This window comes from Cupressus sempervirens, chromosome 3 (assembly GCF_028749045.1).
Source record: "Cupressus sempervirens isolate cs-2001-9-10 chromosome 3, ASM2874904v1, whole genome shotgun sequence".
In the NCBI taxonomy this organism is placed as follows: Eukaryota; Viridiplantae; Streptophyta; class Pinopsida; order Cupressales; family Cupressaceae; genus Cupressus; species Cupressus sempervirens.
The window spans coordinates 266,503,533-266,520,706 of NC_143120.1; the positions used below are offsets into that span (position 1 = coordinate 266,503,533).

At 39.2% G+C, this 17,174-nt stretch overlaps 1 protein-coding gene across 8 annotated transcripts in view; it reads left to right on the forward strand.

The window, feature by feature from the left end:
- The window catches only part of LOC149565926 (uncharacterized), a 90,028-nt gene that overhangs the window by 53,689 nt on the left and 19,165 nt on the right, over positions 1-17,174 (forward strand). For 3 of the 8 annotated variants that reach the window (XM_089819398.1, XM_089819396.1, XM_089819397.1), the window contains one exon: positions 199-278. The exons of the other annotated variants lie outside the window; for them this stretch is intronic. Coding sequence is in view for 1 of the 3 variants with exons in the window: in XM_089819396.1 (XP_089675522.1) it covers positions 276-278 (3 nt within the window). In the remaining 2 variants the exon portion in view is untranslated. The remainder of the gene's footprint in view (positions 1-198; positions 279-17,174) is intronic. 8 annotated transcript variants of the gene reach the window in all.

The window sequence follows — 17,174 nt, forward strand, 5'->3', positions numbered from 1 at the left end:
ACATGCTCAGTTGCCCTGTGTGATCTCATTTGTAATTTTCTTCCTAAAATGATCCAAGTTGGAATCGTGTTGCTAAAAAAGATATCAAGTACGTACATCTGGTTGAGTCTTTTTTCTTGTTGGAAATTTTTATTGGCGTCGATCATTAATGCTTCAGCTCTCTTAATTATATTCATGTGGTGATTGTTTGTGACTAAGGTATTTTTGGAGCATATGATGACTTGGACATATGACCTGGCTCATAGATTCTATGTGGCAGATGTAACCAACAGTTCATGGTATCAAGAGTGTCGTTAATCTTCTCCTTGCTCTTACTGTTTGTAAAATACTAATTGCAAAGTGAGGGGTGATGGTAATCACCGTATATTTTCATTCCACGCAAGATTATTCTTTTTGTGTTGCTTTGATGGTACAATAATTTATTGTTTTCATGCCTGCTTAAGGTAGGAGTTTTGGTAGTATATGCATATGATATTCATATGCAGATTGTATATACATCATTTTTGAGTGTCGAGTCTTCTCTCCTACTGCTATGTTTTGTAATCACTGCATGATACATGGTCAAATCTTTTAAGACTTTAGAATGATTGTGCCGGTGTGGTGTTCTTTCTGAGATTGTCTATTTCACAGTTTCTACTATTATTTCAGAACTTCAACATTCTTGTTATCCAAGTGCAAAGAAAACATATTCATATTATCTTCTTGTTTTCAATCTGATTGTGATGATTAAACAATTTCAGTTAGCTATTGTGATAAATGATCAGACTTATTGACCAAATGTATTGAAGAATTTGATCATAAGAAGGAACTTTTGTATTGCTTTCGAAGATTGAAATAAAGGCATCATCTTTTGTGGGTTGGGTTGTTTCCCTCAAGCCGGAGGGTTTTCCCAGGATAATTGAGTAGTGTTATATGTTATTGTGTTATTTGATTCATTTTGTTGCATATCTATTTTTGGTTCAAAATTAACCTGGTATCGAAGCAGGTCTGAAGAAATTCAATCTAAAGCCAGCAGCATTCTTTAAGTTCTATTTTTTGATTCTATTTTGGCTAGTTATTTTATGTATGAAAATGGTGAATGGTTTGAAAGTTGAAGATATGTTAGATGGCTACTCAAATTTTGTTTGATGGAAGCCCAGGGTTCTCATTGCTCTTGAAGATAAGATTAGATAAGATAATATAATAATATTAATGTCCAACCAAAAACCACAAGGGTTTATGGGACTGAGCTTACAAACAAAAGAGACAACCAAAACAGGAGCACCATACGGTGTTTGAGAAGAAACAAAACAAGACATGAAGCCAGAAAAACCAAGGTAAGGACTAAGGATCCTTCTTTGGTACAACGAAATCAGTCACGAAGGGTATAAATGTGGACGATTCAGAGTCTTAGATCATCGTTGAGAACCGTTGGAGTGTCACTGCTTGGAAAAACTAGTGCAGTGTCTGACTGATCTGGAGTGAGTGATACTGGATGGCCTTTTCGCACCCCGTGGAGGAGACAAGGGGGAGAAAAAGGTGGTGATGAGCTGGTTTGAGATATGGCCCTGAGGTATGAGTGACTGCAGGGTATGCTCACGAAGTTGGGTGGCCTCCCGTAGGTAAAGTGCAAGACATTGCTGGTCAATATAGCTGAAGAACGCTGAAAGAGAAAAACAATCTCTAAAAAGGTAGTAAGATCTCCCTCTGATCTCATAGTAGATAGGACAGCGAAATATAAAGTGGGTCTTAGTCTCAACCTCCACCAAGGTACATAGTCGACAAATCCGATCCTCTCTAACCATATGGGGATCGGTCCATTTGTGAAGAGAATGATTTGTTAGATAATGCCAATTTGTTGTTACAAAGCCATTTGATGAAGTTGAAAAAATTAAACTCAGGGGAAGAATAAGATTATGTCTTAAAAGGTCATGATCAACTCTATCAAGGATCATTTGATTCCTATTATTTCAAAATTGGAATCAACCAAAGAAATGTTCAAGACTCTGAAGGATTTGTATGAGTCTAATAATACTAGTAGAGTTCTTGCATTAAGGTGTCAACTGCTGCATGTAAAAAATGGAAAGGGGTGATTCTATAGTTTCATACATTATGAAAATTACAGAATTGAAAGAACAACTTAGCACAATTGGTGAGACATTTTCAGACAAAGATCTTGTCATGTTTACTCTGAATGGACTGCCCCATTCTTGGGAATTCTTCATTCAGGGCATGAGTGGAAGAGATTTCAAAAATTTGATAGGTTAAGGGAAGGTTTCATTCAAGAAGAATGCAGCTTAGAAGCAAGAGGAAATGGTCATAATAATCATCATGAAGATGATCATGTTTTTGCAGCTCACACTTCAAAAGGAAAAGGGAAGGAAGGAACCTTCAAGAGGTTCAAAGATAAAAGCTTTGAATCTACTCTTGACTCCAAGAAAGGAAAAAGGGATCTTTCCAAAATTTAGTGCTTCAAATGTGACAAGCATGGTCATATTGCTAGAGACTGCTATTCTAGACCAAAGTCTCAAGCTACTGCAACAACTGTAGAAAATTCTTCTCCTCAAAAGGAGTCCGGCGAAAATTCAGAGGAATTCTTATTTATATTTGCACTTTCTAGCAATATTCCTACAAACAGTGATACTTGGCTAATCAAAAGTGGTGTGCCTCATCATGTTACTGGTTACAAAGAGCATCTTTTTAATTTGAAAGAAAAAGATTATCATTTACAGGTCATAATTGGTGATGATGCAAGTTATTCAGTGAATGGTGTTGGTTCTACTTCATTTAAAAAGATATTGAAATTCCTCATCTAAGTGATGCATTATTTGTACTTGGCATAAAGAGTAATTTGATTTCTATATCAGCGTTAGAAGACAAAGGGTATCGTGTTAATTTTGATGATGGTAATGTTTTGGCATGGAAAAAGAATTACAGTATTCAATTAGCTCATGAAATTGGAGTTTGCCATGATAGTCTCTACATTCTTTCAACCCATCCTTTGCATGCACTTGCTCTTAATATTCTGGACTCAAAAAAACCTTTGGCACAAAAGGTTTGGGCAAATTTCAAAACTTTAGCCACTATGGAGAAGACTGTAGTTGGTCTTCCAAAGCTAAACCAAAATCATGGAAGAGTTTGCAAGGGATTTGCTTTAAGTAAGAATAATAAGAGCATCTTTCATAGTAGTGAAAGTAGAGCTAAAGATATATTAGACTTAATAATTTTAGATTTATGTGGTCCCATGTCAATTACTTCTCTTAGTGGTTTTTGGTATTATGTTACATTCATAAAAAGTGTTGGATCTATTTTCTTATGTCTAAAGAGTCTGATGAGGTGCTGTCCCATTTTAGACAATTAGTGAGGCAATTAGTGAGGCAACAAAGGCAATGATTTATGATCTAATCCTTCAAACTTTCCTTTGGGCTGGGACATGCATTACAATAGTTCATATTCAAATCATAGTCCTCATCCATTTCTTGACAACGTGACCCCTGAAGAAGCTTTTATAGTATCAAACCAGATATTAGTTACTTAAGAATTTTTGGGTGTCTATTTTATATGCACATTCCAAAAGAGAAAAGATCAGAATTAGAACTTTCAGGAAAGAAAGGTATCTTTGTCGAATATAGTGATTCTTTAAAAGCTTTGAGGGTTTATATTCTAGGCCAAAGACAAACTGAAATTAGTAGGGATGTTTGATGAAGATTTAGCTTGCAAGGCATCTAAAGAGTCTTATATTGAAAATGATGGGGAAGATTTCGAGCATCCTTAAGATTCAGTGATGGCTGATCTGATTCTATCTTTTGAAATCAAGAGGGAGAATGTAGATGTGGATGATTCAGCTGATTTAATTGATCCTATAGACCCTATTGATACTTCAGCAGGTCCTATTAATAGTTCAGCCAACAAGAAAAGGTCATTGTGGGCTAGAAACATTGGGGAAGAAGCTGAACAATATGCATCCTCTCGTGGCAGTTTCAAAGAAAGTAAAATGCCTCTTAGGTATGGTGGTTATGTAGCATTAATGAGCCACATTATTGCATCCGAACCTTCCAGTGTTGAAGAAGCTTTTACTCAATAAGTATGGAAAGATGCTATAATGGAAGAGTATCACTCAATCATTAAAAATGATGTATGAGATATAGTTCCAAGGCCAAAAGGTAAATCAATAGTTTCTTTTAAATGTTTGTTTAAGATTAAACATGTTACTGATTGTAGTATAGAAAAATATGAAGGCAGATTTATTGCTAGAGGTTTTCACAAAAGCAACCTTTGCACCTGTAACTCGCTACACTTTATCAGAACAATCATTGTTGTTGCTGCAGTAAAGGGCTGGAAGCTTCACCAAATGGATGTAAAAACCACCTTTCTAAATGGAGAGGAAATTTATATTGAGCAGCCAGAAGGTTTTGGGATTTACGGTAGGGAGTCTCATGTGTGCAAACTGAAAAAAGCATTATATGGCCTTAACCAAGCTCGCCGTGCTTGGTATGGAAGTGTTGAGAAGGATGCTGATCTAAATTTATACTTCAAGCTAAATGATGACAAGGTGTTGATTCTTGTATTATACGTAGATGAATTGTTTATTATTGGTGATGATGATCTCATTGTTAAGTTCAGAATTTGAAATGAAAAATCTTGGCTTGTTGCATTATTTTCTTGGACTTGAGGTATGGAAAAGGCCAAATGAAATTATTTTAAGTCAAGATGAATATGCAATAGATATTTTGAAAAGATTTGGAATGATAGGGGTGTAAATCTAGGGTTACACCTATGGAAGCAAATATGACAAAATTACATGAGGATGTATCTGTTTCAGATTTAGTTGACCCTAGCATGTATAGGCAGCTAATTGGTTCTTTAGTGTACTTGGTTAAAACAAGACCTAATATATGTTATGCAGTTGATGCATTCAGTCAGTTTGTACAAACCAAGGAAAATTTATCTTGTGGGAGCCAAACACACATTGAGATATGTTTGTGGTATAGTAGGACATGGATTAAAGTATTCCTCAGGTGTTGACGTGATCTTACAAGGATTCTTTGATTCAGATCGGGCAAGGTGTGTACTTGATGGAGCCCAAAGTTTTTGCCTCCATTTATGAAATAATATTGGAGATAGAAATATAATCATAGTTGTCAAAGGGAAAGATGTAAAATACATACATAGTCAACAACCTAATCAGCAGGCTCATTGAAAAAACTTATTTTTAATCTGCTCAAGTGAGCATATGCCTTTTGGCATTATTGGTTGCATAAGTCTAAAAGCAAGAGGGCACCGTAAGTGCATAATAAACAAACAAATCAGAAAGCAACATTCCGCTCATATGGATAGCACTCATATGGATAGAAAGACAGGTATCAACTTTACAATGTGTAAGCAACAGGCCGATGCTGATAGAAAGGCACATACTACACCAAAAAACATTCTACATTAGTGGAACATGTGTAGAGAAAGAGGGGCGATTGAGCAAAGTTAACACAATTTCAAAGATGTATTAAAATCTTAATAAAGATCCTAAGAGGTTGGAGCTACAACATGTGGTTTAACAACTGAATTCACTTTTCCTTTAAGAATTACATTGGTCAACAATCACGCTAAACACACCCATGCCCGTTGGTTTTTCCCATCTTGATTCGAAGTTGTCTTTCACTTGGAACAGTTGGACCACAAAGATACAAATAACACTTGCCGAGGCAACGATGAATCATGAGCAATAGGTGTTGGCAGATGGCCATGTACCTTGGGGATGAGAGGCATTGAGTCATCAGCTTAATTAGAAGACAATGATCATGTACACATTAATATTTGGTGGAGCCTAATTGAAAGCTATTATAATCATCATCAAGCCCAAACTACATTCAAATCCAGTCAGCAATATGAGGAAGCAACAAATTGTAAAGTAAGGAAAATGATGATGGAATCAACATTATAAATATATGATCGACTTTAGGAGCCTATTAACTCATGGTCCATGTATACATCAAACATAAAGGGGAGTTCGCGTATGGTCAAACAGCGTAAAAGAAAGGAATGAATGGCCAAAATTCGTCAGTGATGAATACCAATAGCCACGTAAAATAGGGGATGATGTGGTGTTGGAGATGTAAACTAGTCAACCTACACCTAGAGAAGAATTATCACACAGAGCCTTCACCTATTTTCATCTGAACACTAAAAAAAATGGCAATACAAGGATACGGTTTTGTGGTGATAATTAAGGCATGTGTTTACATATCGTGAGTGCTTCTCTAGAGCAATTTGATGCAGGGTGTTGGGAAGGAACTGTCAAAGCATGTGCGCAATAAAAGGAATCGCGTCTTGCGGTTGTTTGGACCTTTTGTGAATGGAGTTAGCAACAATATCGTTTGTGGTGCCCTGTTTCCCATGACACACGTGTTGTGTTGAAGAACTTTGCAAGTCCAATGAGTTCACACTATGATAGGAGCATATTTTTGTCTAGTGCAATTATTGTTAAGGATGGGGCATTATATTTAATATAAATAGAGCTATATTATAATTAGGGGCCATATTAAAATATTGTTATATTTATATTACTAATCTATATTAACGATGGTAGATTGTTAAATGTGAAGGGTGCGGTACTTCCTATGCCCTCTTGGAAATATATAAATATAGGGGTAAACATAGCAATAAAAAAATGACAAGACAGATATTTGACATTCCAAAGAAGAAACATTTATATATTCAATTGTAAGGAGGAATGAGCAAAATATGGCTTTGTAATATGAATTCAAATATTTTATTATAATAATAAAATAAAAGGACTTCTGTTTATATTTATTAAAGGTATGGAGATTTGAATTGCAGTTGATTCGTCCTTTATAATCATCTTTAAATTTCGTAAACAGTTTAAATATCAAATAAGTGGACATGGTCATTTAGCATCTTAAATGTGATCATCTTAGATATAGTGAAATATCAAAATGTTTTCATATCTGTGTCTAGTTTGTTTCCCTACCAAAGGAGTTAAAGTTCAATCTGGACTAATCTAAGATTGCGTATATATTTGATCTGTTGCATCTTGATTTTTAAATTGTTGATAGTATATGTGCGTAGAATTTTATAAAGTTGTACGTGAAAATCTTCATTGTAGTTGATTCTGTTGCCCAGATAAGCAAAGGCACTGGTCTTTTAAATCATTGAAGTATTATTCGATTTATATTTGAAGTCAGAAAATCTATATCTTCCTTCTTACAAGCATCAAATCCATTATTGAAATTTTTTATACAAAACACTCATTTAATTTAAACATTCAACATTCAACATTCAACTTGTAATTGATTGAGTTCAAGGACCTTGCCAAACGAAGAACACATCAAAGCTTAAAATTTGCTATAGAAAAGCCTTGAACCAAGCAGTCAACGTTTGAGGTGAAGGTCTACCCCCCTGGGTGTAGCGGAGCCTAAAGTGCAAGGGAATCAAGGTGATTCTCGTTTGTTGGCCAGAATTGATTATGGAATCTTGTCGGAGAAGTGGCAAGCTCTTGGATTTCCAATCTATGGTTTTGGGAACCAACATGGTTAACCATACTTTCTTGGTGGAGCAAGAAGTAGACTTGTGTGGTTCAAAGTACAACTGAAGCAGAATACTTTGCAGCTTGTATGGCTGCAATAGTAGCCGTGTGACTTTGTAAATTACTTGCAGATTTATTGGGACAAACTTTGGAACCTATAGAAATCATTTGTAATTATCAAAGTTGTATGAAGCTTTTAGTTAATCGAGTGTTTCATGATAGGTCAAAATATGTGGAAATAAATTACCATTATTTAAGGGACATGGTTCAAAGGAAAGCTATTGAGCTTAAGTATATTTCTAGAGAGGAGTAGTCTGTGGACATTCTTACCAAGCCACTTCTGGGAGTTTTAAGTTTTGCTACTTCCGGGGTAAGCTTGGTATAATGGAAAATGATTCTTTTGTTGAGAGAGAAGCTAAGCTTTAGTAATTCTATGCATATTATTAATGAGTTCTCTATGCGAGGCGTTCGAGGTTGCAATCCCTTGTTTATGAGTTCTTCTCCGTGTGAGAAGTTCAAGGTGCAATCCCTTGTTAATGAGTTATTCTCTGTGAGACAAGTTTGAGATGTAATCTCTTGACCGTTCCTCTGCTAGTAGGCATGATGGAAGTCATGAGTGTGACTCCATGACTTTATTATATGCTTCTTGGTTCACTCTCTAGGAGAACCTATGGTGAATATTGTTATATCAAGATAAAAAAATTCTTTTTATCTATATTGAAATTTGTTATTGACATTATCTTTTGTTGTGGCAAAATGCACTTTTCATGATGGCACTCTAAGCATCTCTCTTGCTAAGAGGGAATGTTGAGATCAATGGTTGTTGTGAGACATATCCTACCCTATGAAAATCTTTGCATTACTTGGTGTTTTTTTGTCGTCAAGTTATCCTTTTTGTTGCTATTCGATATACATGATTCAATTGTATTTTTCTTCCTAAAAAAATCCAAGTTCGAATCATATTGCTGCAAAAGATATCATGCACCTATGTCTGGTTGAGTCTTTGTTCTCTCTGGAAATTTGTATTGGCATCAACCAATAATTCTTCAGCTCTCTTAAGTATATTTATATGGTGGTTGTTCATGTCTAAGGTATTTTTGAAGCATATGATGACTTGGCCATATGACTAGGCTCATGGATTCTACGTGGTAGATGTAATTGGCAGTTCATGATGTCAAGAGTGCCGTTAATTTTCTCCTTGTTCTTAATGTTTGTAAAATACTAATTGCAAAGTGAGCGATGATGGTGATTGTTGACTTTACTCATTCTATGCAAGAGTATTCTTTTCGTGTTGTTTTGATGGTGAAATAATAATTTATTGTTTCCCTGTCTTCTTCATGGTAGCAGTTTTGGCAGCGTGTGTATGATATTTCATATGCAGCTTATATATTCATCATTTTTTAGCGTGGAATTTGCTCTCCTTCAATTTCTATGTTTTGTAATCACTGAATGATACTTGGTTGAATTTATTCAGACTTTAATATGAGTTTGTAAAACCAATAAGTATAGGATCAGGACTTCTGTTGTACAAAAGACCAAATCAGAAGTGCCCTTCACATAATATAGTACATGCTTCACTGCTACCCAATGATTAGCCTTGGTGGCTGTCATGAAGCATGAAATGTAGCTTATTGCAAAACTGAGATCAGGCCTACTGGCAGAAAAGTAGATGGGACTACCCACAAATTGCTTGAATGTTGGTTCATTCACCATAGGTGAAATTGATTGGGCTACCAGCTTCAGCCCTTTCTCTATAGGTGTGGATGCAGGTCTGCAGTCTTGAACCCATAATTTGTCCAATAGGCTGCGGGCATACATAGATTGAGATAAGAAGATACCACCTACAGTCTACCAAACTTCAACACCTAAAAATAATGTTGAAGTCCCAAGTCTGTCGAGTCAAAGGATTGATACAAATTCTATTTTTGACTTGATCGATCAAAAGTGTCGAGCTACCAATGATAATCAGGTCATCAACATAGACAACAAGAAGGATACCACCACCAATGTTTTTGACATACAAATTAGAATTAGATGGACGACTCCAAAAACCATTATCTAAAAGGTACTTGTCAATTTTTATGTACCAAGCTCAAGGAGCCTATGTCAGGCCATAGAGTGCTTACACTAATCTTCCCACTTGATCTTGTTGTTCTTTTCTAACAACCTTGAAACTAGGAGGCTACATCATGTGGACTCTTCCTACAACACACCATTGAGGAACTTACTCTTAACACCCATTGATGGACTTTCTAACCAAACTAAGGTGCTAAGGCAAGGACGAGTCATGGTACTCATTTTGGCTCTAGGAACAAAGGTCTCCTCATAGTCAATGCCTTCTTACTTTTATAACCCCCTAGTAAGGAGACAAGCTTTGTATTTGTAAATGGTTCCATCAACATTGTACTTGACTTTATAGACCCATTTGCAGCTAATGGGCTTCTTCTATGGAGGGAGATTAGAAAGGACCCAAGTGTTATTCCTTAGAAGGCTATGATGTTTAGTTTCCAAAGCCTTGTCCCACGTAGGAATCCCTTTAGCCCCAGTATATGTTTGAGGCTGAAAAATAGTATGAATGTTGGCCTTGAGAGAAAAGTTGGCTATTGTTGCTTGCTCTTGTTTCTAGAAAATCTACACTTGATGATCTCATTAGGAAGATCACTGATGGTTATAGCCCACCATTTGCAACAGTAGATGCAGGAGGAATATCTGGAACATGTTCAATAGGAGCATCATGTAGAAGAAATTGAGATAGTGCACCATGAAATTCAAAGTTTGCATCATCTGTTGCATTAGATGAACCAAATGGAAGTCAGACACCCAAATCATCAACCTTCATAGGTTAATCCTCAAAATTTGCTTAGATCATTGGAAAGGTCCTCATTCTTTATTAAAAACAGCATTATGACTGAAGATAAGACAATCAATGTCTACATCAATCAATCGGTAAGCCTTTTGGTTGTCGCTTGTTTATCGCATAGGTTAATTAAGAATTGCACACAGACAATGAACACGAACACGAACAGCAGAACTCTTCTTATTATTATTCGCATATGCCAACCAGTACATTATGCTTGGATGATAAGATGAATACAATGCTTCCCAAAGGGGTTATAAATACTCACCGAAGGGCCTTTCGGAAGGTTCCCGAAGGAACTCGTCGGGCACAAGTCGGCTTACATAACAAATAATACATACTATCCTACCCATCGGCTTATTACGAGAACCTTCCCGAAGGGACCCGTTGGCTACATAACAAGAACCTTTCCGAAGGGACCCGTCGGCTACATACAAGAACCTTTTCGAAGGGATCCATCGGCTAATACACAATTTCTACCGACAACATCATCCCCCCCAAAAAGAAAAGTTGTCTCCTGACGACTACAGAACAAAACTCAAACAACTAATACAACAATATTGATCTGCCACATCACTTTCACATTCATCCCGTTGCATCTATAGCCTTTGCTAACACAATATTGACTCCTCAAGCTGACCTTGATAGCCACTTGTGCTGCTTTCTCTGCTTCCAACTCCTCGATACCTTGAGCCAAGTGTTGCTGCACTGCCTCCAACTGGATGATCAGCTCCTCCCGAGCTCTCTACGCATCCACCAAGATAGCCTCACGGCCAACACCTACTCTCAGTGCCTCTGGTACACAGACACTCCATGTCTGCAGCAGCTCCAAGTCTTCTCAACTGGTTAGACTCCCACGACTAATATCCGCAATGACTGGGGGTCCAAGGGGCAACGCCCCCGACGGGGTCCTGGGGCAGTGCCCTAGGTGCGCTCCCTGTCGCAGTACAGGGTAGGGTCGAGGGGCAGCACCCCTCGCCGCCAAGACCAAATCAGCACTCCGAAACCCACACAAAATTGCATGGAACACACTATTTCTACGATTTCTTCTGATCCCACACTCTTTCTGGCAACTGTTGGTTCTTCCTCTACCCTGTGGCATCATCCGTTACTCATTTTGAGCATTCCTGATTTGTCGACGTTCTTTTTTTTTTTTTTTTGTAGGAAAACTTCCTGCCACCCTTTATGCAATAACCTGTAATGTCATTCAAAATCTAAATGCAATAACATGCAGAAGCAGTACATCCAAACTTGTAGAATCCATATGCCATAAAAACCCATGTAGCATTTTATGCAAAACTCAAACCCCACAAGGCAAAATCTGTACAGCAACAATATTTCAAGCATATAATGAAATCCGCACCCAAATTTTGGAAGGCTCTTCCTCACGCCAAGCCTTGAGAATATTAAAACAGAACTTTAATCTTTCAGTTCCGTATGTCGTCTTTCAGTCTTCAAAAATTTGTAGGCATTCCCTTCTGCAAAATTCATACACCACTGGAAGCTTTAAATTTGCAAATTCCTCATCCTTCCTCATCCTCAACTTTGTGAAAATCCGTACTATGACTACATGAAAGAAACCGTACTCTGCTTGCCAAAACTCATGTGCTGGCCACTCGTTTAACAATCTGTACATTACATTCCGAACTACAATTTTCATATGCTGCCTTCACTTCCAACTTCCTCCAAATTCCGTACGCCGTACGACCAAAATCTGTACAGTGCCAGTGGCTTTCCTTAAAAATCAAAATCCGTATAGTGCCAGTGACTTTCCTAAAAAATCCGTACAAGAAAATGGCTCTAAAATTTGTATGCTGTGAATGATGGAAGTCTTCTACTCAAAAACTTTAAAATCCGTACACTATATCTGATGGGAAGCCAAATGCTAGCTACCTTAATATATTTGCTTGAAAATCCATACGAAACACAAGCTTATAACAAGCCGTACGGTATCTTCCTCCAGAAAAATCCGTACAGCAGCCTCTTGTAAAGAAGACCGTACACTGTATAGAAATCCGCACTCATATTGATTCAAAGTTCGTACGATGATCCAAGCCTCCTGAAAATTCTGTACTGAGACTCCCAATTTCCGTACGGCAACCAATGGTATTGTGCCAAATTCAAACTTAAAAAATGTTAGAAAGCCATACACTTCTAGACTTTATAATATGCAAAAACCGTACACAACCTCCAAAAACCGTACGGTGAGCAGGTTAAGAATTTGTACAGTGCTTTTTTTTTTTTTTCAATTTAAAAAAAATAAAAAATAAAAAATTATATACAGCAAAGTTAGTTTTCCCTTCGACCGTCGTCATCGTCAGTGTGCAACGATGAAGGGGTCGCCCGAAGGTCATTTTGTGATGCAGAAGTCTTTCGGCCGTGGTATACCTTCAGCTTCGAGCCATTCACCGCCTGAGGCACTTCCTGTCCATCCAAAGTCCATAATTTTATTGCTTCATTGCCCCCTACTTCCCGGATTTGATACGGCCCGACCCACTTAACTTTGAACTTGCTTGGCTTGATCTCATTCTGGCCGTCATACTTCAATACCCACTGTTCGGGCTGAAACCTATTTAGTTTCAGGTGCTTATCGTGCCATGCCTTTCGCCTGTTCTGCGTTACTTCAGCAGCCCATTGTGCCTGTAATTGTCGAGGTTTATTTAAGTTACACGATCTCTCCCCCAGTTTGTTCCCGAAGCTCCGTACCATGGACTCCATCAGCTGCCCCTTCTGTCTGTCAATAACACATTCACACTGTACTGCTACAACTTTTATTGAACCCTTCCGCTTTGTTTCCTGTGTGGACCGTATGATGTGTCTTCCTTGCTGCTGGCACCTTTCGGCTATATCTATGGTTTGACGTAATACTTTCTTCGTGCGCGATCGTACAGTAGAATCTTTCCTCCTTTCAGGTTCGTACTATATGTTCTTTCCTTCAGCTTCAGTCATACTTGCGTTTCCTTCTTCGGCTTCTCTGTGTTGCTTCGAACATTCATTTCCTCCTTCGGCTTCTCCATGTTCCTTTGGACATTCATTTCCTCCGTCAGCTTCTCTGTGTTCCTTCGGACATTCATTTCCTCTCGCGGCTTCTTTTTGTTCCTTCGGACATTCATTTCCTTCTTCTTTCTTACCTTCGTCGATCCTTAGCATATTACAACTTGGAAAGAGCTCGTAATCCTCTATCTGCCAGTGGTAAAGACCATTTACTGAATCTAGATCGTCATCTCCTTCCAATCGTAGGACTCCCTCCTAATCGAGTTCCATACTCTGCCTCCTCTCATCCTCTTCTCCTTTGGAATCCGACCACAAAGCTTCGTCTCCAACCATCTGAGTGTGTAGATCGATGACATACTTTCGACCTTTGCTTTCAAGTGATAAAGTATTTTTTCTTCCAATCGTGTTTTGCCTTGGCTTGTATCAACCACCCCCGGCCCAGAATGGCATCATATCCTCTCCGCTTCAGTGGGATCACGATGAAATCCAACAAGAATGGTTGTGTTCCAATCGTCACTGGTTGTGCTGTTAGAACTCCCAATGGCTTGATTCCATGTTGATCGGCTGTTAACAGTTGGAATGTAGGCGGCCATAATGTTGGTTGTCCCAACCTTTTCCAGGTGTCTTCAGGCAACACATTGACACTGGACCTCTGTCCACAATCGTTTCTGTCAATACAGTCCCGAGAATTCCCATTTCGACAATTGCCGGATGGCGTCCGGATGAGAGGGCTAACAACATCGGATCTTCTGCATTTGCGCCACTTTCCTTCTCCTTTTTGTCTGCTGTACTTGCTCCACTTTCTTGCTCCCTTTCATGTTTTCCTGGGAGTTTAGTAGCGGGAACGATGTTTGCGAGTGTCGATCGGAGTTGAGGCATAGTGAGCAACAGATCATTTATTCTGACGGGTATCTCGGCTTGCAATATTTGCCGTACAGTGTTCTGTTCTGCGCAGTTTCGTACGGAGGTACTCGGCGTGTCCTTCAGTTGTGCCATTCCTACCTGCGTTGCTCTCTAGATCTTTGCCCGTGCTTCCTCCAGTCTCTTTTTTTCTTCCGCTGGGTCGGGGTACACTTTCACTTGCTGCCGCGTGATGGCTAGAACCTCTTCTTCGTCCATCTCGACGGTGATCAAGTTTACTCCTGACTTCGGACACCTAGCATCTTCATGATCACCAGGTCCACACCATCTGCACAACAACTTTGGTGTGTTCGCCGTTGTACACTCTCGGGCGAAGTGACCCCACAGATTGCATGCGCGGCATTGAACTATCGGCCGACCATTGGCATCGTACTGGATTCGACTCCTCTTGCCATTATTATTGTTGTTTTGACCGCGCTGATTGTTTCTATATCCTCCCGATGTGGCACCTTCCGTACTGGTGTTCCCGTTCCCTCTTGACGGGGATGCCTCCTGTGTCGGGAACACTTGCTGCGGTGTTCTTGTTTTCAAATTGAAAGGACATTCCTTTACTGAGTGTCCTAGAATTTGGCAGATCTCACAAAATTGCTCTTTTGGGTAGGATCCCTTCGTATGGCCTTCTTTCTTGCACTTCGTGCACCATAGGTCATTGCCCTTAGTCTCCTTGTTCATGTTCTTGAAGTCCATCATCCGAATCATGTCCTTCTGGAGGGCACGCACCTTCTTGTTGCTTCCCTCGTCATCGTTGCTATCTTCTCTTGAAGATGCATCGTCATTTGAATCGGACGAGCTGTTCTTCTTCTTTGTCTTCTGGTCACTTTCGAGGTTCATTGCCCAATTGTACGCTTCAATGTATGTTGATGGTCGTACGATCTTCATCTTCTTTCGCAGCTTCGAACGAAGGCCTTCAGTGAACCATCTCTTTTGTAGCCCATCAGCCAGCTTATTCTCCATTTTATTGATCAGGTCCTTTAACTTCCTGGCGAAGACTCGGACTATTTCATTCTTCCCTTGCTTAGTATTGAATATCTCCGCTACAATCTCATTATCATCTCGCAATATTTGAAATTCCACAATAAATTCCTTCTTAATATTATCCCAACTGTTTAACTTCTGCGGATCTGTGTCAGTAAACCAATCAATCGCAACACCCCGTAGGGTGGCTGGAAACTGTCGGACCCATTCGTTCATATCTGTTATGCCATTTGCTCTCTAGATCATTTCACATGTTTTATAATGTCGAATTGGATCGGCGGTTCCTTCACCATCAAATTTAGGCAACTTTTCTTTTGGACCTGCCATTATTACTGTATGTTGAGGGTTTTGTTGTGTACCTGCATTGTTTTGCACTCCCGCGCTATTTTGAGCACCTGCGCTATTTTGAGCTCCTGCGCTGTTTTGAACACCTGCGCTGTTCTGCACACCCGTGCTGTTCTGGACAACCGCGCTATTTTCGACTTCCGCACTGTTTGGTGAAGAAGAGGTTTCGTCAACCGAAGCTATCTATTCTGAAAGTATATCTCGGACGAAGAGGTCACTCCACGCTCGTGCTCCCTCGGCACTCTGAGCCGTGCGAGTCGATCTCCTTCCGTCAGGATTCTCTTCCCGTGGCGTATGCAAGTTCAGAAACTCCTCTCTCGCTTCTTCCACCAAATCAAGCCGTTGTCGAGTCTCCTTCAACAATCCTTCCGCGCTCTTGTTTCCGTCGGCAATCTTCTGAAATCTCCTTCGACGCTCTATCTGCTGTGCCAGAATTAAATTTTCCTGCGCGACACGTATGTCATCCTTTTCCTTCAGCTTATCCTTATTCTTGTTCAACTGATTCAGCATTTAATTTCCATTCGCCTGCCTGCGTACCAAGTCCATCGGGCAACGGTGCCAAATGTTTACCGCATAGGTTAATTAAGAATTGCACACAGACAATGAACACGAATACGAACAGCAAAACTCTTCTCATTATTATTTGCATATGCCAACCAGTACATTATGCTTGGATGATAAGATGAATACAATGCTTGCCGAAGGGGTTATAAATACTCACCGAAGGGCCTTTCGGAAGGTTCCCGAAGGAACCCGTCGGGCACAAGTCGGCTTACATAACAAATAATACATACTATCCTACTCGTTGGCTCATTACAAGAACCTTCCCGAAGGGACCCGTCGGCTACATAACAAGTACCTTTCCGAAGGGACCCGTCGGCTACATACAAGAACCTTTCCGAAGGGACCCGTCAGTTGATACACAATTTCTACCGACGACATCGCTGTACCCTGCAAACATAAGCATCTGATTGTTGGAATCCAACTTGGAGCACTTAGTGTTTGGAATCCAAACATATGCTAAACAGGGTAAGACTTTTAGATTACTAATCCTAGGTTTGTGACCAATCCAGGCTTCCTCAGGTGTCTTCTCCTTAGTCTGTGTGGGAGATTGATTAAGGAGATAGACTGCAACTCTTAGGAACACTCTGTATTCTATCATAGACCTGGCCATTTCAGTTATAGTGTGGTTTCGACCTTCAACGTTGCCATTATGTTGTGAATTGTACGGTGTGGTTAATTGACATTTGATGCCATGTGTATCATCGAAGGTGGAGAAAGTATTAGAACAAAACACCTCCCCATTATTCAACCTAAGTGTGACTATAGGATAGTCTAACTCTTTTCCTAATAAGGCCTTCAATTTTGTAAATATAGTAACACATCTGATTTTTGTCTAAGAAAGTACATCCACATTTTATGACTGAATTCATCAACAAAAAGCAAGAAATATCTACCATTGGTAATAGAAGCTATATTCATTGGACCACATACATCAACATGAACCAATTGCAATATCCTTGAGGCTCAACATGAGTCACTATCCTTGAATGGTGTCCTATG